This window comes from Hemibagrus wyckioides, linkage group LG09 (genome assembly GCF_019097595.1).
Source record: "Hemibagrus wyckioides isolate EC202008001 linkage group LG09, SWU_Hwy_1.0, whole genome shotgun sequence".
NCBI classification, from domain to species: Eukaryota; Metazoa; Chordata; class Actinopteri; order Siluriformes; family Bagridae; genus Hemibagrus; species Hemibagrus wyckioides.
The window spans coordinates 11,885,394-11,907,678 of record NC_080718.1 but is presented as its reverse complement, the minus strand read 5'-3'; the positions used below and the strand labels follow the sequence as shown (position 1 = coordinate 11,907,678).

The 22,285-nt window shown below is 38.6% G+C and overlaps 1 protein-coding gene across 1 annotated transcript; it reads right to left on the bottom strand.

The window, feature by feature from the left end:
• Positions 1–11,220: 11,220 nt before the first annotated feature.
• Positions 11,221–21,720, bottom strand: ivd (isovaleryl-CoA dehydrogenase). The gene is made up of 12 exons (XM_058399903.1): positions 21,481–21,720; positions 19,219–19,308; positions 19,046–19,097; positions 17,970–18,139; positions 15,536–15,629; positions 15,138–15,268; positions 14,468–14,564; positions 14,273–14,366; positions 14,100–14,181; positions 12,630–12,734; positions 12,470–12,542; positions 11,221–11,869 (listed from the first exon to the last, which is right to left on the bottom strand). Exons 1-12 carry the CDS (start codon positions 21,607–21,609, stop codon positions 11,736–11,738), a joined length of 1,251 nt encoding a protein of 416 aa, XP_058255886.1. The 5' UTR covers positions 21,610–21,720; the 3' UTR covers positions 11,221–11,735.
• Between the last annotated feature and the right edge of the window lie 565 nt (positions 21,721–22,285).

The window sequence follows — 22,285 nt, the reverse complement described above, 5'->3', positions numbered from 1 at the left end:
TTGATGTGTTAGAAGCAGGAAAAATGGTCAAGCGTAAGGATTTGAGCAAGTTTGACAACAGCCAGATTGTGATGGCTAGACAACTGAATCAGAGCATCTCCAAAACTGCAGCTCTTGTGGGGTGTTCCCGGTCTGCAGTGGTCTATCAAAAGTGGTCCAAGGAACAGTGGTGAACCGGCATCAGGGTCATGGGCGGCCAAGGCTCATTGATGCTGATCCATGTGGTCCGATCCAACAGACGATGTGAGCTAATGTTGCTCAAATTGCTGAAGAAATTAATGCTGGTTCTGATAGAAAGTTGTCAGAATACACAGTGCAGTTTGTTGCGTATGGAGCTGCATAGCAAACCAGTGGAAAGTGGCAACAATGAGCACAGCAATGAGTTTGTGGTGTTGACTTGGCCTCCAAATTCCCCAGATCTCAATCCAATGGAGCATCTGTGGGATGTGCTGGACAAACAAGTCCGATCCATGAAGACCCCACCTCACAACTTAGAGGACTTAAAGGATTTGCTGCTAACATCTTGGTGCCAGATACCACAGCACACCTTCAGGGATCTAGTGGAGTTCATGCCTCATCGGGTCAGGGCCGTTTTGGCAGCAAAAGTGGGACCAACACAATATTAGGCAGGTGGTCATAATGTTATGGCTGGTCAGTGTATATCAACATTACTGTAAGGACCACGCAATTCAATGTCTATTCATTGCCACTAGCCAGGTGACGTTTGAGGAAATAGTTAAATATGATATTTCAAATTCAAACCAGATAGTATCCTATCAGTAACCTATGATCACACTATATCATACAGTGTCCCAAGCATCACAGCAATCCCTACAGTTGACTGGATCATTAAAATGTGCATTAATTATGTCCACATCAATAAAACACTCAGTAACCTGGATAGAATGCACTATATACACACAGTGATTCACACACTCAGCAAGCTGTGATGCACTGTGTGTTCTGACACTTTTTATCATAGACAGCATTCACTTTATCAGCAATTTGTGCTACAGTAGTTCTTGTGTGGGATCAGACCACATGTACTAGCCTTCGCTCCCCACATGCATCAGTGAGCCTTGGGTGCCCATGACGCTGTTGCTGGGTGTCCTTCCCTGGACCATTTTCGGTAGGTAACCACTGCATAACAGGAACACCCCACAAGACCTGTTGTTTTGGAGATGCTGACAGTCGTCTAGCTATTACAAGTTGGCCCTTATTAAAGTTTCTTAGGAGAGAAATGACTGTTCAGTTGCTGCCTAATATATCCTATCGCTTGACAGCTGCCATTGTAACGAGATCATCAGTGTTATTCACTTCACCTGTCAGTGAATTCAATGTTATGGCTGACTGGAATAACTAAGAAAATGCTTAAACTAACTATTAGCTTTTTTCGATACTCACACTTTTGAGACTTGTCAGAACTGACAATGTGGAAGAACTGATTTTGTGGCATTCTGTGCAGTTTAGCATTTTTGCCCATCACATCATTAAGTTGTAATTCTGAAAAGCTTGATGATTAAGAGGTCAAACAATCAAAGCAGATTGATTGTTGAATGAAGAAACAATGCCTATATAAAGTGTGTTCCTTTATATGGACTACAACACCACTTGAGGTTTTCTGGGCCTTCTCTGATTACAACCACACCTCCAAGTATAACTTAGTGCTGTGATTGCATCTCAGTGTGGCACTGATGAAAATGAAATGCAATGCAATGGATAATTACATTCCCTTTTAATTCATAAAAAAGCAATACCCTGCTGATAAGCAATACCCTGGAATCTTAAATGTGGAATACAGAGGAATTGAAACTGTATGAGGTTGTGAATGAGATATAAATGCCCCCATGGACACGTTGCCACTTCGCCCAGGTGTGGGCCACATTATCTTCTCTTATATGGCTCCCATCTGGTAGAGTTGTGGCATTTCTCAGACTGTACAGAGGTGAGACATTTGGATGACTGTAGGTAGAAATGTAGGCCAAATTTTCAAATATGGGCCAAATTTTTGCTGTCATTTACTCATTGACATCATGTCTAACATGTCTTCATCTTGACATCTTGCAAAGGCAGTTGCTCTTTTTGTAGCATAATGTGAAGACCTATATATTCATTTATCTTCAGTAACCACTTTACACTGGCCATGTGGGAATCCAGAGTCTGTCTTATTCCTGGAAAATGACTCTTTCAGACCCTTCTCAGATTACAAACACACCCTCAAGTGCAGCTTAGCTCTATGATTGCATTTCACTGTGGAACTGATGCAATGCACTGATGAAAGTGAATACAACGCACTGGAAAATTACATTCACTTTCAATTTTTAAGGAAGCAATATACTACTGATAAGCAATACCCTGGAAAGTTCTCTATAACACCTTTACATTTACTCTTCTTGGTTAAGGAATGTGAAACAGGAATTAGACCATTAGTCACAATCCTGACTAAACTTCCAAAAAAATTCTGAACAAAAATAATACATCCATGCTGTCTTTGTCTTTTGTTAAATAAAATATACAATTTTACTCCCTGGCAGAAATACATTTCATGCATTTTTCTGTTTATGTTGCTCTTGAAATATATGTACTTTAAAATAGAAAATCACAATTTATCTGCATGTAGGGGTAGGTTACATTAAAATGTATATATACTGCTCAAAATAATTAAATGAACACTTTTTATTCAGCATATAGCATCAAGTCAATTAAACTCCTGGAATATTAATATGGTCATTTAAATAGTAGAGTGGGTTGTTAATCAGTTTCAGCTGCTTTGGTGTTAATGAAATTAACAACAGGTGCACTAGATGGGCAATAATGAGATGACCCCCAAAACAGGAATGGTTTTACAGGTGGAGGCCACTGACATTTTATTCCTTACTCATCATTTCTGAATGTTTTTCACTAGTTTTGCATTTGGCTAGGGTCAGTGTCACTACTGGTAGCATGAGGCGATACCTGGATCCTACAGAGGTTGCACAGGTAGTCCGACTCCTCCAGGATGGCACGTCAATACATGCTATTGCCAACAGGTTTGCTGTGTTTCCCAGCACAGTCTCAAGAGCATGGAGGAGATTGCAGGAAACAGGCAGTTACACTAGGAGAGCAGCACAGGGCCGTAGAAGATCCTTAACCCATCAGCAGGACCGATATCTGCTCCTTTGTGCAAGAAGGAACAGGATGAGCTCTGCCACAGCCCTACAAACTGACCTCCAGCAGGCCACTGGTGTGACTGTCTCTCACCAAACAATCAGAAACAGACTTCACGAGAGTAGCCTGAAGGCCCAACGTCCTCTAGTGGGCCCTATGTTCACTGCCTGGCACCGAGGAGCTCGATTGGCATTTGCCATTGAACATCACTGGTGGCAGGGACGATTCTAGGATTTTCATTTTATGAGGGTATAATAGTTATAAATAAATAAATAAATAAATAAATAAATAAATAAATAAATAAATAAATAAATAAAAATAAAATAAAATAAAATAAAATAAAATAAAATAAAATAAAATAAAATAAACGTTCAACTAACCGGGTAGGATAGTAAACTTATTGCAGCATTTCACTGTATTACTGAACAAGCCAAATACGAGTCTTCCTGATCACACACACACACACTTGTCCTCTGATCCTCGCTCTGCGACGCGCGGTCTGCAGGTTGAAGAACCCGCTGAAAGACGGGGAGGAGCCAAATTCTGCCTCCGTTTTCATATGAAATTTAAAGGGGACTGGGGCGATCACCAATTTGTGTACAGTTTATGGAGAATTGCAGATTTTTTTTAGGGGGACTGAGTAGAAATGTTAGGGGGGCTAAAGCTCCCCTAAAAATGGCCTAGCGACGCCCATGACTGGTGGACTGTGCTTTTCACAGATGAGAGCAGGTGACAGACGTGAAATGGTCTGGAGAAGCCGTGGAGAATGTTATGCTGCCTGTAACATCGTTCAGCATGACCAGTTTGGTGGTGGGTCAGTGACACACAGACCTCTACAGGCTAAACTATGGCACCCTGACTGCCATTAGTGATGAAATCCTTGAAAAATCCTTGGACCCATTGTCAGACCCTATGCTGGTGCAGTGGGTCCTGGGTTCCTCCTGGTACATGACAATGCCCGGCCTCATGTGGTGAGAGTATGCAGGCAGTTCCTGGAGGATGTAGGAATTGATACCATTGAATGACCCCCACACTCACCTGACCTAATTCCAACAGAACACCTCTGGGACATTATCTTTCGGTCCATCCGACACCGCCAGGTTGCACCTCAGACTGTCCAGGAGCTCAGTGATGCCCTGGTCCAGATCTGGGAGGAAATCCTCCAGAACACCATCCGTCATCTTATTAGGAGCATGCCCCAACATTGTCAGGCATGCATGCAAGCATGTGGGGGCCATACAAACTACTGAGTACCATTTTGAGTAGCTGCAATGAAATTTTAGCAAAATGGACTATCACACTGCATAATTTTTACACTTTGATTTTCGGGGTGTTTTTGAATTCAGCCCTCTGTCGGTTAATAATTTTCATTTCCATCAAACGATGTGGTATCCTTTTATTCCTAACACATTACCCAGTCCATATCAGTATAGATATCCAGCATGATATTTTTCCCCATTGATATCTGATGTGTTTTCAAAGTGTTTTTTTAAGTAGTGTATATTGTAGGCTTGGTGTACTTTCGGTAAAGTTAACCATATAAATACTTCACATGAAGTTCATTTGGCGGAGGATCATATTCTGTAAAAGTCTGTTTAAATTCATGTAGCAAACTACACAATACACACAAGTCCAGATTTACTGGCATCCATCATGAGAGTCATCGTGTATAATAAATATTGCCCACACCAGGGCTGATTAATCAATCTTTCAGTAATCTTTGTTGGGTCTAAATACTTGTATGTGACAAGGTAAACAAAACACTTCCACCAGATTTACAAAGTTTGTGGGATTGCGAATTGTGTGTAATACATTGAAGAACCCATAAATGTCCAAGTGTGTGATTTGCATTTGGGACTTCCCACAATCTCCATAAAAGGTAATATATAAAAACCTCAGGTCAGTAAAATGACAAGTAAATGACTGGATTTTTTTTTTTTTCAGAGGTATACCAGGAAACTATTTTGAATCATATATGACAATAAATATATATATATTATTTACCAGCATAACAACTTAATCTGAAGCCAAATGTTCAGAAAAAGGTTTGACATGGTGATCATGGACATGAATAGCGATTATTTATTTGTTTATTTATTTATTTAACATCAAAGCAAAGCGTCTCTGCAATTCTTGGTCAGATATTTCGTGCACACCCATGCACCCTTCCTGAGGTTGTGTTTGGAAAAGCGGGAGGTTATGTGAACGTTGGCACACAGCACACTTGGGAGTATACAGCAGCTTGTATACCAGAGCCATACCAGATCGTTCACTTATCTGTCGCTTAGTGCTGGCTTAATGAGGTGTTGCACAGCATTAAAAGAAAATGGCGTGACAAATGGAGCAAACTTACATACACTGCCTGAGCCACTGCAGCATTCTTAATGAAATGACTAGTCTTATTTGCTCTAATATAAGGATTTATGTTGCCTTGCTTTCTTTGCCCCCCCCCCATACTCAAGATATTTTCCAATGCCTTTAATATGAAGTGACTGAACCTTCACAAAAGTTTTATTAAATTACCTGAGCTAGCTATTGCACAAGCTATTTATACTTGGCAGAGTAATTCCTATATAAAATTTTAAAGCCAATCAGTTACATCTTTCTAACACACTCAGTTTTTCCAAAAAGAATGCCAACATTCTTGTGTAAATCCTTCCACAAACAATTTATGAATCAAAAGATTATTGACAGCATTAATAATAAATATAGGCAACTTGTCATCCATAAAGAAGTTATGTATTTTTAATTGCTCCCAGTCCTCTTGTTCTCAGTCGAAGCTTGTGACTATGTACTTCCCTGGGGTATTAATCAGACATAAAATCCCCATGTCATCCATCATGCTGGGGGGAAAGAGCACAAATATATCAACACAGAAATACAAAAGACTGTTAAATACAACTAAATTACTACTGAGCACAATTAATGTTCTATAATTCTGAAACAATTAGAAATGAGCAAGGAAGAGGATTGAGGAGCAAACTGCCCTCACAGACAGTGAGGTAGATGCTGAGGAAGATCATGAAAAAACACAAAGATCACCATTCCAGTATTGCAGTTTTGGTGTTTCATCCACCTCCACCTCCTTAACAACTAGCTGTTTGGAAGGGTTACATGATAAGACCAACTTTTTGGACATCGTTATCTGGATGTTTGGAGAAAAAAGAGGGATAAAATGAATAAAATGGTAAAGCATGATGGGCTGTTTTATAGCTAGTATCCCAGGGGCTGTTGTTAGGATGGCATCATGAATGTTTTATGCCAAAGTTAATCATTTATAAAGATAATGTCAAATGATCTTAATGATCATCCAAATCAACAGAGAAACTACATAGAAGGTGTAAGACTCTGTGTTTGACATTACAGGAGGAGGCTTATCAGATCATCAGATATTATGATGAGGTGAGGTGAGGTATTATTCGCTGAGGTGAGTTGGGGAAGTAGCGAACGATTTTAAACCCACCGTAAGAGGAGTGAAAGCTAAAGAAAGACAATGTTGAAAACATATTAAAATAGAACTATGCACCATTTACATTATGCTGAAATAGTCTTAATTGCATGCCATTTTGCTAATATGAATCAAGGTTCCCATAAATCCATTTTTTGATAGTATTTGTAAGATACCTGAACAAGTCATCACAGCATGCACTAATCTAAAGTGAGCCTGCATTCTTTTTTCCCATGAAAAATGTACGTCCTTAATGGGTTTATTTTTCCAGAAATAAATTGTGTATGTTGATCCTGAATAGCACACTCTGACATAAATGCAAACATTACAACCATCACTGAGAACATATGCATTTTATAAGCAGTTTTTAATGAGTGTTTAAGAGATTTGTTTCTTCTGAAATTATTTGGAAGACCTACGGCTCCTCTAACTCGAGTGGAGCCAGTTGAAGTGGATTGGGCATCTTATACTGACTCTGGTCAGTTTTCCCAAATAGACAGATACCTCAGAGCAGACCCAGAACCTATTGTAAAGACTATATCTCTCAGTTGCTATGCGAACAAGCTGGAATCTGTAGCTGGGGAGAGACAAACTAGGTTGACCTTCTCAGTATGAAAAGTGGACAGGAAATAATGAATAATAATAATGATGATAATAATAATAATGAGAAGAAGAAGAAGATGATGAATGAATGAATGAATGAATGAATGAATGAATCCTTAAATGTAAAGTCAGCAGGTGGAGGTAAAAGGAACAAAATAGGTAATGGCATGGGTTGTACAAACAGTCTAAGCAGCCTGAGAATTGTTTTTTCATGCCCATTATTAAAGACACCAGTTGTACTGAAGGCAAAGTATAGATCTTCACTCTTCTTTTCCATCCATTGGGGTCTATTTCTGTAAGCATCATTTGTGAGTCATCTCAGTATCACAAGCTGAGATTCACCAAAACCCAGAGGCAGGAAGAAGAAAGGGAATGATGTCAGCACTATTTATTTCCCATACATGTGATTTTGTTTAAAGGTCTCAGCATGTGTGTGCATAAGAAGGTATCCAGGTAATTTGCACTGCCCTTAGCAGCTCGGAAGGATGAAATAGAAAAGCAAAACGGAGGCAGTGTACATGCTCTAGTGTCTGTAGATCTAAATTTCAGCAAACCGGATTTGAATAAAAGCAAAGTTGCTCTTTCGCCTATTACAGTTTTGCTAAATATTTGCTCCACACAGTTTATGGTATACATGAGTGCCTATATGTAAAGCAGTGTTTTATGAGGCATGGCATATTTTTATACCACACCACCAACCAAAAATTTTACAAAATGACACACTAGCCTAACTCAGTATATATAATGAAAAATTTAATCTTTCAATTTTTTTTATACTTTCTCAGTGTGAAACCTGGGCTCTCTCATTCACCATTGTGTTTTATTTATTTATTTATTTATTTTTTATTAAAGTTGCCTGTTTCTCAGTGTGTTCACGCAGGCATACAAAGTTTGTGTTCTTGTTTCTATTGCCATAGGTCATTATTGCATTACCTACTGATGTGGAGGAGTATTTTCATTACTCTGCCAGTCACTACATTGCATGCCCAGGCGTTCAACAATGGCAAACTATTTGTAGTAACTAAATAATAACTTTTAAAGTTAAAATAATAACAATTAAGTGTAATTGTATAATTTCCCATGCCAGACCCGACAATCTCCTGTGGCTCATTTATGTGCCTTGGCACAGTGGTTGAAAATCGCTGATGTAAAGTGTAGCTATAATATTCTTTGCAATTTCTTGGGTTATAGATTGTATGTAAAATTTAATTGACCTTTTTGGTCATTAATCTACACAATAATCCATAATGTCAAAGCAAAGACGTTTGAACGCTTATTAAAAATGCAAAATCAGTCAATAATCAATCAATAAATGCATCCTGGTTCACTAGGTCACAAGAGTAAGAATATCATCAGTATAAAAACTGCTGTGGAGGTAATATCGAAAGAAAAGCTCACGGAAACACAATTTGTGCTAATTTATATACTCTAAGAAGACGTAGGTCTTTAGATATCGTTTGAAGACTCAGCTGTTCAGACATCTAGGCAAAGTTTATTCCATCACTTGGGTGTCAGAACATTCTTGATTCATGTCTTCCTTGTACACTGAGAGATGGTGGGATGAGTCAACCAGTGCTAGAGAATCAGACGAAGTGTGGTGCAGTGCAGGGTATGATAAGTGCTATGAGGTAAATGAGTGCTGGTCCGTTTTTTGGCTTTGTAGCCAAAGCAATTTTTATTATTATTAATCAAAAAACAATCTCATCTAAGCATTCAGACGCTTTATCCAGTACATTGAGGAAGCTTTGCAGATTAGACAAAACATTTACATTTAATCTATTTAAAATGAAATCTACAATACAATAAAATGTGCAAAAGCTAATGGGGTCTGAACGCTTTATAAACTCTCGGCTTTCAGCCAATTATGTAATAGCTGCACAATGCAGTTACAGGTCAAGGGCTTCAGTTAATGTTCATATCAAACATCAGAATGAGGAAATAATGTGATCTCAGTAACGTTTCCCATATCATAGTTAATGGTGCCAGACAGGCTGGCTTGATTATTTCCAAATCTGCTGATCTCCTGAGATTTTCAAGCAAGCAGTCTATAGTGGAAAAAAACAACAACAAAAAAAGACATCCATTGAGTGTCAGTCCTTGTTAAATAGAGAGGTCAGAAGAGAATGGACAGACTAGTATGAGCTGACATGAAGGCTATGGCAAGTCAAATAATGTGTGTGTGTGTGTGAGCGAGTAGAAAAAGAAAGAACAGACAGACAGCGAAAGAAAGAAAGAAGGAACAGACAGACAGACAGCGAAAGAAAGAGAGAAAGAGAGAAAGAGAGAAAGAGAGAAAGAGAGAAAGAGAGAAAGAAAGAAAGAAAGAAAGAAAGAAAGAAAGAAAGAAAGAAAGAAAGAAAGAAAGAAAGAAAGAAAGAAAGAAAGAAAGAAAGAAAGAAAGAATGAAAGAAAGAAAGAAAGAAAGAAAGAAAGAGAAAGAAAGAGAGAGAGAAAGAAAGAAAGAAAGAAAGAAAGAAAGAAAGAAAGAAAGAACAGACAGCGAAAGAAAGAAAGAAAGAAAGAAAGAAAGAAAGAAAGAAAGAAAGAAAGAAAAGACAGCGAAAGAAAGAAAGAAAGAAAGAACAGACAGAGAAAGAAAGAAAGAACAGACAGAGAAAGAAAGAAAGAAAGAAAGAAAGAAAGAAAGAAAGAAAAGACAGAGAAAGAAAGAAAGAAAGAAAGAACAGACAGAGAAAGAAAGAAAGAAAGAAAGAAAGAAAGAAAGAAAGAAAGAAAGAAAGAAAGAAAGAACAGACAGAGAAAGAAAGAAAGAAAGAAAGAAAGAAAGAAAGAAAGAAAGAAAGAAAGAAAGAAAGAAAGAAAGAAAGAAAGAAAGAAAGAAAGAAAGAAAATGAATAATGCACTGAATCTTGAGGTTGATGGGCTACAACATCAAAAGACATCATGTTCTTCTCCTGTCAGAAATGAATAAGAAACAGTGAAACAGTGCACACAGACTGACCCAAACTGGACAGCCGACGATCAGAAAAACGTGAGGATCTCTGGTGAATCTTGATTTCTCCTCCAGATCTTAGGGTCAAAATTTGGCATCAAAAGGCACAAACTTGACCCGCATTGCATCAACAGTTCAGGCTGGTGGAGGCAGCATAATGACGTGCAGAATGTTTTCTTGCCACATATTCAGTCTCTTAATACCAATCAAGCATGGTTTGATTGCCATAGTCTGAGTATCTGAGTATTGTTACTGACCGAATGCCTCCCTTTTACGGCCCCAATTTACAGATTTTATAAACGCAACCTCCAGCATGATGATCGCCACAAAGCACAATTTGTCTCAAACTGGTTCCATGAACAAGACAGTGAGTTCATTGTTCTTCAGTGGATTCCCCAGTCACCAGATCTGAAGACAACAGAGCACCTTTGGGATGCTGTAGAACAGGAGATTCACAGAAACAGTGTGCAGCTGACAAATCTCCAACAATTCTGTGCTGCAGTCATGTCAACATGGACCAGAATCTTCGAGGAACTTTTCCAAAAACCTTAGTGGCAACACATTTCCATGCCACAAAGAATTTTTCAGTTTTCTGAGAGCATATACATGTGCTGATGCATAGAATAAATAATATGCTATCATTTATACTATGTGGAAAAAATCACCATTTGAGATAAATAAAAAACCTGGACATTGTTACTGAGCAGAAAGAAAAATGACACCGACATTTACAAAAAACTGAAAACACTATTCAAACCTTTCAATCTTTTTTTTTAAAAACTCCTAGCTTTTGTCCCATGCAATGGCAGGGTCCGCTGTTTGTAGCAGATCATTTTATCCGCGTGATTTGGCCCAGGTGGACGCCGGATGCTCTTCCTGTAAACCTTTCAATCTTTTAATTCTACAGAAAAAAAGTGAGTTTTAGTTATTGGATTGTGCTCAATACTTTCCACTTTAAGCTCAGAGCACATATTTCACTGAGCAAAACCTTTATTTGCCACAAAACAGTAGCCTGTAACGTTGAAAGACTGTATTAAGGCTGTTATTAAAGACACCATGACATACAAAATACTTTGCGACTGGCGATTATATTGGAAAGACATCACAGAAACCCATTGCTTTTATACAGTTAACTATATACTGCAGAATCACACAAAAAAATAAAACTTTTTTTTAGTGTATTTTTATCTACATTATATAAACAAACATTCTGAAGTGTGTGTGTGTGTGTGTAAGATCAGTCTGTTTCACAGAATACAGTTTTTCAATAATAATAATAATAATAATAATAATAATAATAATAATAATAATAATAATAATTTCCAGCAATGCTTTTAGCTTTGCTGAGCTTCGTAACACATACTATATAAAGACCGAGATTATTAATTACTCACCAATTTTCCCCTACTGGAATCAAATGCATTTATATAAATCAGTCTTTAATTGCTATTGTGTTGTACAAGAAGTTCACAAGCTTTACAAGTTGATCTTCTTGCTTAATCGGTGCCTATGGTAATATAACAGAAATCCGTGAAAGGCGTATCCACTAGATCCCTGGTGATAGCTTCCTGTTCGACAGCAGTCTTATTTGAACCTGGCGTTGAACGCCCTGCCAATGACCATCCTTCGGACCTCGCTGGTGCCTGCGCCGATCTCGTAGAGCTTAGCATCTCGCAGGAAGCGGCCCATTGGGTAGTCATTAATGTAACCGTTTCCACCTGTGGGTACAGATGTGCAGTTTGAGTCACACAGATGTAGTAAAGTGAGCATGAAACAAACACTGCTCTGATACGAGGCAGTCATCATTTTTTGTATGATTTCAAATTTAATTCAGGGAAGGAGATATAGCCAAGGGTAGATTCAAGGAATAGACTGTATAACTAAGCGGAGTTAAACACTACACGTTCTCAGACTTTTTATATTATATGACTTGAATTCAATAATATTATGAATCTCATAAATTATGATCCTCCATAAAATTCAGTTTCTCATGAATACTGGAACATTACCGTTATATTTATTATATTATTATAGTGCTCATATATATGCACCAGTGATAAATGTTACAATGAGATTTAATGGTATAGTCTGAAAGCTAAAGTGTTTTAAAATGAAAACTCGAAGCACCTTCAGCCCCTTATACACCACGCTTTTCCATGCTCCCCAAACACAACTGAATCAATACAAGCATTTAAATGTAAGCATTAAACGCATTAGGGAATAATGTATTAAAACTCATTGCTAATAACATATGGAAAGATTCACAACCCTAATTCCATTTTTTTTTTTTTTTGCTGTGCAAACTGCAGAACACTCACCCAGGCACTGAATCCCGTCCAAGGCAACCTGAGTGGCGTTCTCAGCACAATAAAGGATGACCCCAGCACAGTCCTACAACAACACGACGAAAATCAATACGGCTGCTAGAAAGCTGCTTGCCTCAATTCAAAGGGGGAAGAATTATTCGAACAAACTCACCATGGCACTGAAGTGGCCTTTGTCACAAGCACGGGCCACGTTATACGTGTATTGGCGACACGAACTAAGTCGGGTGTACATGTCGGCCATCTTTCCTTGCATCAGCTAGCCATTAAAAAAAACAAACAAACAAACAAAAAAAACACCACAAGCATTACTAATGAAATCCGTGATCAAATCACATTTCCGCTTCAGTACACTGGACAGAACTCATCAGCTTTTTCAAACCTCTTCATAATTTGAGTCAAGCGTTAAAGCCAGAAAAACACTGTGCAGTTCAGTGATCCCACAGCACTTCGAATGGAAAAAAAACAGACTCTAAGCATTTTTTTTTTCTGCATACAGCTTTCTTTAAAAAACAAAATAAAAAAACAACCCTGAGTTGTTTGCACTGACATGGCACCTTTCTTACAAGGGTGTTCAATTTCTAACTGGAGAAAAAAAAAAAAGGCTTGTTGAGTTAAAATGCGTACATCGGTTCCACATGATTGAGCTGATTTTTGTTGAGAAACGTAATATTTTTAATATAAACTCTAAGGAATATTTTTTTTCTTAAATCTGACTGACCACATATTACTTTTTTCTCAGTGCTGTGGGCTATATTATTATAGCAAAATATTAATAATAAAAACAAAGAAAATTGTTTTTTGGGAGGTTTAGAGATTTCTCACCTGCTGTTTATTAGAACAAACCACAAAAAAAAACAAAAAAAACACTGAATATAAAAATATATAGATATGTCCAGCATTCAAACAGAGTGGTAATATATACTCTACCAGTCAGAAGTTTGGACACATCTTCTAATTCCATGGTCTTTCCTGATGTTTATTACTTTCTACATTGTAAAACAATGCTGAAGGCGGCCGAAATACACAATAATCTCGTTTGAACAGTTGATATTGAGATATGTCTGCTACTGATGCTCTGTAAAGCCTTCATAACGGCTCTAATCTGAGGTGCTAATTGGTGATTTCTGAGGCTGGTAACTCTAAATGAACTTCTCCTCTGCAGCAGAGGTAAGTTTTGGTCTTGCTTTACTGGGATGGTCTTCATGTGAGCCAGTTTCATCATGGTGCTTGATGGGTTTTGCAAATGCACTTGACAATACTGTTCTTGCAAGAACTATTCCAGAACACCTGACCTTCGTGTCTTAAAATAACAACTGACTGTTTTTTGTTGTCATTACATATGGAGTACTTAAGTCCATGTATGTTATTTCATAGTTTTGAAATCTCCAGTATTGCACTAGAATGTAGGAAATAAATCCCTAAACAAAAAACATTGAATTAAATGGTGTGTCCAAACTTTTGACTGGTAGTGTATATATATATATATTTTAAAGTGGGGCAATAAAACGTGCAAATACGACAGTAATTTGAAAATATGCATGACAAACAATAATGCACACAGCAGGTTTATTACCTTAAAATTTTTAAAACCTATTAATCGGAAATTTCTACACAAACCAACCTGAAAGTGGCCGATCTTCTGACCGAATGCTTCTCGGACATGCAGATAAGGAATAGCGTGATCCAGCACAGCTTGCATAATGCTGTGAGATAAAATACATGAAGATAAAACGATCTGTTCAACAAAACGATTTGGAAATCTGTTTAAACACAAGTCAGAGGTGCTTAAATTACCCAATAGGCCCGGCTGAGAGCACCAGTCTCTCCAGGTCGAGTCCGCTCATCAGTACGTAAACGCCTTTGTTCAACGGTCCCAACATGTTCTTCTCTAAAATTAACAATGAGCTTTAAAACAATGCAGCAAAACCAAAGAGAAACAGATCGACTTCATTTCCTTTATTTGTATGCCGGGCTGGACAAAATACAGACCTGGAACCTTGCAGTCTTCAAAGACGAGCTCGCATGTGTTGGAGCCTCTCATTCCCAGCTTATCTAGCTTCTGTGCAGTGCTGAAACCAGGCATTCCCTTCGAGGAACAAACACGGAATTAAATCAGCACTGAAGGTGCATCCCAAACTCGTATATACTTGCTCAATATTCTCCACCATTAAGTAGTATAAATAGTGCACTTCAAGTACCAGGATGATGCACTTATTCAAGCAAACATATGAAGTGTGGAATGTTGGACACTCAACACTCGAAGCTTTGCTTACGAAGCAGAAGAGGGGTGGAGCTACTAGGTGCTAATGCTGGATGGCTGATGACATTCTGATGGACAAGACATCTCACAAATGTCTTTTAAGTGATCTAATACTGCATGATTTATTATTCAACATTTTAAAAATTCACTGTATTGAGCTAAAGTGACTGTGTTATTGTGCGTTTGAGGTCATTCGCCATCGACAGGGTAACAAACTGTTAGTGTTCCATTTGAGACGATATTCCCCTTCTGAAATTCATCTACTAGATGTTAGGCGTAGCATGTGTAGGACGTCATTTGGGACACAGCTTTAGTGACTTCAAACTTAGTTGGAAATGTGTTTGGGGTTTTCTTCAGTGACTCAGCTGGATGTAGAATGAGTCCATGTGCATTTCTAACCTTTTCTATAACAAAGGCGGAGATTCCGCGTGCAGCTGCGTTTACGTCCGTCTTCGCGTACACAATCAGGACGTCCGCGTCAGGTCCATTCGTGATCCAGAACTTGTTCCCGTTCAAAACGTAGTGGTCATCTTAAAAGGGCACAAGCAGTCAGAGCAAAAGGGAACGAACAAAAAAAAAAAAAGAGGATTATTTCAGAGCAAAGCTGATCTGAAACATAGCATATGTACAGGCTAAGAGACTAGATTTGCCATGAGCACAGCCCATCTTGAATATCCAGCCATATGACCATAAATTATACCACAGTATAACACAATAATCAGGGTCTCAAATCAGATCACTGTGTATTACAAAACATTTAGGCCTTCGAGGAAAAGAAGCAACAGGCCACAGCTCACCTTCTTTCCTTGCAGTCAGTTTCATAGATACGACGTCAGAGCCGGAGTTGGGCTCGCTCATAGCCAGGGCGCCTATGTATTCTCCTGTAATTAACTGGAAAATACATCATCATGTCCTATATAACAACTGACTCTCGATAGCAAGGTACCATTTTAATAAAGAGACTTAAATTAAAAGTAGCAGCTGGAGTGATTATATTAACAAAGGATATGGTTGTCACTTAGGGATATGTTACTTGTAAGTAATACAAGAAAAGCATCTTATACACTATATTGCCAAAAGTTTTGGGACACTCCTCCAAATCATTGAATTCATGGGTTGTTTTTCAGGGGGTTGGGTTTGACCCCTTAGTTCCAGTGAAATGAACTCTTAATGCTTCAGCATACCAAGACATTTTGGACAATTTCATGCTCCCAACTTTGTAGGAATAGTTTGGGGATGACATCTTCCTGTTCCAACATGACTGTACACCAATGCACAAAGCAAAGTCTATAAAGACATGGATAAGCGAGTTTGGTGTAGAGGAACTTGACTGGCCTGCACCTCAACCCTCATAGAACACCTTTGGGATAAATTAAACTGGGACGTCTGCCTTTATATGCACATGAATTTAATATGGAGTTGGCCCTGCCTTTGCAGCTATAACTCTTCCGGGAAGGCTTTCCACAAGGTTTAGGAGTGTGTTTATGGGAATGTTTGACCATTTCACTAGAAGTGCATTTGTGAGGTCAGGCACTGATGTTGGATTAGAAGGCCTGGCTCGCAGTCTCCTCTTTAATTCATTCAGGTGTTCTGTCGAGTTGAGGTCAGTTCCTCCAAACCAAACTCACCCATCCATGTCTTTATGGACCTTGCATTGTGCACTGGTGCGCAGTCATGTTGGGACAGGAAGGGGTCATCCCCAAACTGTTCTCACAAAGTTTGGAGCATGAAATTTTCCAAAATGTCTGGGTATGCTGAAGCATTAAGAGTTAATGTCACTAAATAATGGAACAAACCGTATGTTGTGCTCTTCTCATTGTTTTTGAACAATATGTCAGCTCCAGAATATTGCCAGAATTTATTTGGCTTCTATGTAATCTCATATTTACAAAGAGGGACGTGTCCCAGCGTCTCACTTATTCCTGGGAACATTTCCTTTCATCATCCTCTTTTGTCATCATGTCCAGAGCATCCTGTTTTTTTTTTCCTCCTGGTTCCAGTGTCTCATCTTTTGTCCTTAAGTCTCATTTTTATTTTCAGGAACAAATAGCAGTCTCAAAGAGCGAAATCTGGTGAATGTTTTGGATGTGAAGCGCTAACCAGGTTAAAAACTCCTCTGTTGACTACACAGTGTGTGTAGGTGCACTATCCTGAGGGCAGAAGATCCAATTCTATAGTTCTTTCCCCCCATCGATGCCAAGCACCTCAGTGTAAAATCACTAAACACACGATCATTTTCACACCACATTCGATTTTTTAGGAAATTGTGTGTCCCACTTTATATACCGCAGTTATACGAAATCATGGTGGAACATTTAAGCTGCTTTCACACGTACTGCATTTTAATGGCCAGTTGCTGTACTATAAAGTCACCAGGAGGCATTTCTACTACTGGTTGCCAAAATAATAACATTTATCATTGGGTGGAGCAACTAGGATTCAAAATTGCATTAAAAATTTTCTTTTAGCTAAAATGAAAGATTTTGGAGGGAGATTTGTCCATACAATTCAGTAGTGTATATATTTGCACCATATTATATGAGATGAAGGAGATGCAGGGTTTGTTCGTTGTCACGGATCACATGCACTCTGCTGTCTTCACTCCCATTGGTAGTCGCTGTACCACACTGCTCCAATTTGCATACAGTTCAACTTTTCTCAACTTATTCACATCACTGAACACACCCACATCTAGTCATAAACTGACTTTCTCTCAGGTTCCAGCTCTTGTTGTAAATTAAGGATCTTCCGGTTGATCAGTCTCATGGCATGCATTAAAGTAGCATAATGAACAATCGAGTAAACTTCAAATAAAATATAAATGGAATTTATGCGTACATGGAAATTGAACTCTATTGAAAAGGGACCAGGCTTTAGCTACATATTGTCTGTGGATGTCCGTACATAATTGTGTTATAAAATTTTGATGAGTGATTTTAAAAAGATTTCTTACAATAAACTGAATTTGAAATAAAGATGAAACTTCTCATTTTCTCAGTGCGAGATCAAGCTAATAAAAGAGTTTTTTTTTTGCTCCTCATTAATCATTACAACAACTCTGGAGCCAATTGTAATTAAACTGATCCAGACTAAATAATACACTTGATGCAGTATAATTTATGTAAAGCAGATGCCTGGAAGCAAGTGATTAAGGGGTAAATGTGAGACAGAGAACAGAAAGAGGGGGGAGAGAGAGAGAGAGATCTATTCATACGAGATTTAACGTCCTACCTTCGGGAGATACTTTTCTTTCTGATTCTGGTTGCCATGGCGCACAAGCTGATTGACACACAGGTTGGAGTGTGCACCGTAGCTGAGAGCAACAGCTGCTGACACCCGTGATATCTCTTCCATCACGATTACATGATCAAGATAGCCTAGTCCTGTTCCACCATACTCCACTGTCATCAGAAAAAAACATGGTTGAAGATGGAAGTGCTTTCATGACTACATTTAGAGACTACTTATACACTCACTCTCATTGAGCACTTTATTAGGAACACTGGGTAGGGCCTGTCTTTGCTCTCAAACAGCCTCAATTCATCGTGGCTTCAATGGATTTCACGGGATCTAGGAATAACCTTCTTTTGAGATCCTGGTCAATTTCTGCAGATTTTTCAGGTGCATTTTCATGCTGTGAATTTCCTGTCTCACCACATCCTAAAGCTGTTCTACTGGGAAGACCACTGAAGAAAACTTATTGTCATATTCATGAAACCAGATGACTTTTGGTTTAGTGCATGATCATCCTGGAAGTAGCTATTACAGGATTGGCTGTGGCATTCAACTGATGACTGGTAAAAAAACAGCCTTAAAAAACACAATATTACACCACCTCCACTAGCCTGAACTGTGGACACAAGGCAGGTTGGGTACATGGATTCTTCTGTTGCTGCCAAATTCTGACCCTACAATCTCACAATAGAGATTCATCAGTTTTTTCTGGTCTTCAACTGTCCAGTCTGCAGAACTGCTGCTCACTGGACATTTTATCCTAATGGCACCAATCTGAGTAAATTCTAGAAACTCTTGTGTGAAAATCTCAGGAGTTATAGAAACACACATAAGCAGCTGTCTGCGACCAACAACCATGCAACACTCAAATTCATGGAGATCGCACATTCCCTCAATCTGACGATTTATTAAAACATTACCTATATTTGCAGGATTTTAATGCATTGCGCTGCTATCACACGATTGGCTCATTACAAAACTGCATGTTCCTAATAAAGTGCTCAGTAAGTGCATATTTATCAGACACAGAAAAGTTGCTGACCAAAAAGGTATTAAAAAGAAGTTGTTCTTGCCTGGAGCTGTAATTCCAAGTAATCCCAGTGCACCTGCCTCTTTCCAAAAGTCCTAAAGCAAAACAAAAATAAACACACAGGATATTTTTTCATGTAAAACCCTTTTAGTTTAATGATAAAGACTTAGAGCTGTGGTGTCATGACATTTACACAGGATTTGTGTCAGGACTTACTCTCATACGTGGAAAATCATTTGCCTTGTCTATCTCGTCAGCATACGGCGCAAGCTTTTCTTGACAGAACCGCTGAACTGTGTGTCGGAGCTGGTGTAATACATGAGATCGGTCAGTCAGTGTGCACATAGTTCAAAAGTAATAATCAAGAATGCAAATTAGGATTTTAAAAATACCATGCAAGTAGCAAGATCGCTTCACATGGTCACATTTTGATTAACATTTTGGAATATTTTTCCATTTTCCAAATATCTCACTCGCACGCAGTTTCTCTTTTAAAAATCCTCAAAAGTTAAAAGGGAGAAATCACATTCGAGTCCATTTCAATATCGTGGAAAGACGCTGCACATTCCTCTACATTTAGAGCTCATGGAAAAAACAACATTGCTGCCATATTTTTTAACAAATTCTACATTTACAGCAGAAGAGGTGCTCTCACATGGATTATCAGTGACACACACACATCAGTCTGTCTCATCACCTGAGTTAAAAGCCACCTGTAGAAATTAAACGAGACTCATCATCAGCTCTTCACTCAACTGATCTCAGTTTCATGGTATTATTGTATTGGGTCATTTAGCAATGGTGGCTCAGTGGCAGGTTTCTCGCCTACCATGCGGAAGGCCCGATTCCCAGCCAGTGCCCAAACCACAGCCACTGGATTCAGTGTCGGTCCCAAACCCGGATAAAGACGGGAGGGTTGCGTCAAGAAGGGCATCTGGTGTAAAACCTGTGCCAAGTTGTTGTGCGGACCAGTTGCTCCACTGTGGTGACCCCTCACACGAAGGGAGCAGCCGAAAGATCAACAACAATTGGGTATTGGGTTACTTAAACAATGTAAACATAAAACTTTGTCTATCGTGACCTGGACACAGTGTAGAAGCATTATTACAAACTAGATCAATGTCTGTTTTGTCATATTTAAATACCCCCCCCAAAAAATCATACTTATTGAGTAAGGTTTTATACATCTTTGAGGCAGTGTTTCTTAAACTGGCATGTTACCTGATCTGTGCAGCAAGAAAGTAGAAAATCATGTTGGAATCTGAGAGGTATTCATGGACCAACTAACATACACCATATAGCCAAAAGTTTGTGCACTTGACAGTCGTACTCATATGTGGACCTTCCACATACTGTTGGCACAAATTGGAAGCACGGTTTTGTACATGATGTCTTTGTAAGCTATAGAATAACAATTTCCCCTCACACGAACCGATTTCCCTTACTGAAATCATTAAGGGTGAACAGGAACACACCGACTTGGTCTCCTTGCCTGACATCAGTGCCCGACTTCACTAATGCTCTTGTGGCTGAATGACCACAAATCCCCACAGAGTTTCTGCAAAACTTAGTGGAAAGTCTTCCTAGAAGACTGGAGATTATTGTAACAGCAAAGATACTGCAAGTCTGTGTACATATGGAGCTGATGTTTGGGTGTTCACATACTTTTGAACATATATTGTATATAAAACTGACACACATCATGTCACAGCCGTGACAACTAAATATTACAAGTAATGGTGTACAAAAACTAAGCAGAAACTTAACAACCACTGTACTTGTTTCAAGAACTTAAACTAACTCTCCCTTCTTAATTATAACATAAAATATATGTTTAATTAGAATTAAGCACCTCATTTGCTTCTATGGGTCTGAAGGTGGGAAGCCATAGCAGCCAATCAGAAACGGTCTTCAAACCACGCCCCCTGAGGGGGAAAAGGCGAATCTACAGAAACGCACTACTTTCCCATACTACTTTCTGCAGTATTAAAAATTAGCTAAAAACACAAAGACATAAAACATAAATATGTTAAAATTATTTATGCTTCAGGTTTTGAGGTCATGTCTGTATTTGACACAATGTTTTAGCAAAGTATTGTACAAGGTCAGGAGTGACGTCACACGCAGACGTTAACGTTAGCTCGAGCTAACCTACTAGATAACTACTTAACTGGCAATTTTTATTGGGAAGGCGCTATATATAATTTGCTCAGTAATCAATAAATAAATAAAAACATTATTAGCTAGTCGGAAAGCTAGCAGTGGCTTGTGACATTGAGTGGTGAAGTTTGTTATTAAGACGTCTTTACGAAAAGACTTGCTGGGAAACAGTGACGTCTGGAGCTACAGTAAAAAAAAAGCAGCCGTGTTTTCAGTACAGACTTTCAGACGTTGTTGCACAGATATCCTCCAGCATCTTCATCAATATAATGCTTGCACCGCCATCATAAAATACCGACAGTGTTTTGTCTAATTCACCTGAATCTGTTCATCTGTTAGTCCATTAACGATGTCGTCCACGGCAACAGCACCGGCACATCCCCGCCTCGACACACTAACACCAGCCAACCTCTGTGTAAGGCGCAGGACTCCTCTAACTACAAACATTTTAATGCTGTTATTAAAATACAAAATTAATAAGAAAGGGGTGTCCACACAAATACACCGACTACTTATACGAATGCACACGAAGAGGTCACTTCTTCTGTCAGTTATAATCTGAGCACATGACACTTCACTGCCATCTAATGGACAGGAGTGAAAGCTTCGGCACACTGCTTGTTTCCCCAAATCAATAATGTGGGACTGTATTCCAGTTGTAAGTGGCCAGATGTGTGGGTCAAGGTGAAATTGATTTAAAATAAAATCAATAATGTGGGACTGTATTCCAGCTGTAAGTGGCCAGATGTGTGGGTCAAGGTGAAATTGATTTGAAATAAAAGCAATAATGTGGGACTGTATTCCAGCTGACATTTGCAGTTCATACAAACTTCCAGTAAATCACCCTGAGGAACTACAAAGCAATTCAAGAAGCATGGCATATTCATACATCATGTACATGACTAAAAGTCTGGACATGTCACAGACACTATTAGTAGTGGTAATAGTTTTGTTGTTGTTAGTAGTGATAATAGTTTTGTTGCTGCTAGTGGTAGTGGTAATAGTTTTGTTGTTGTTAGTAGTAGTAGTGGTAATAGTTTTGTTGTTGTTAGTAGTAGTAGTGGTAATAGTTTTGTTGTTAGTAGTAGTAGTGGTAATAGTTTTGTTGTTGTTAGTAGTAGTA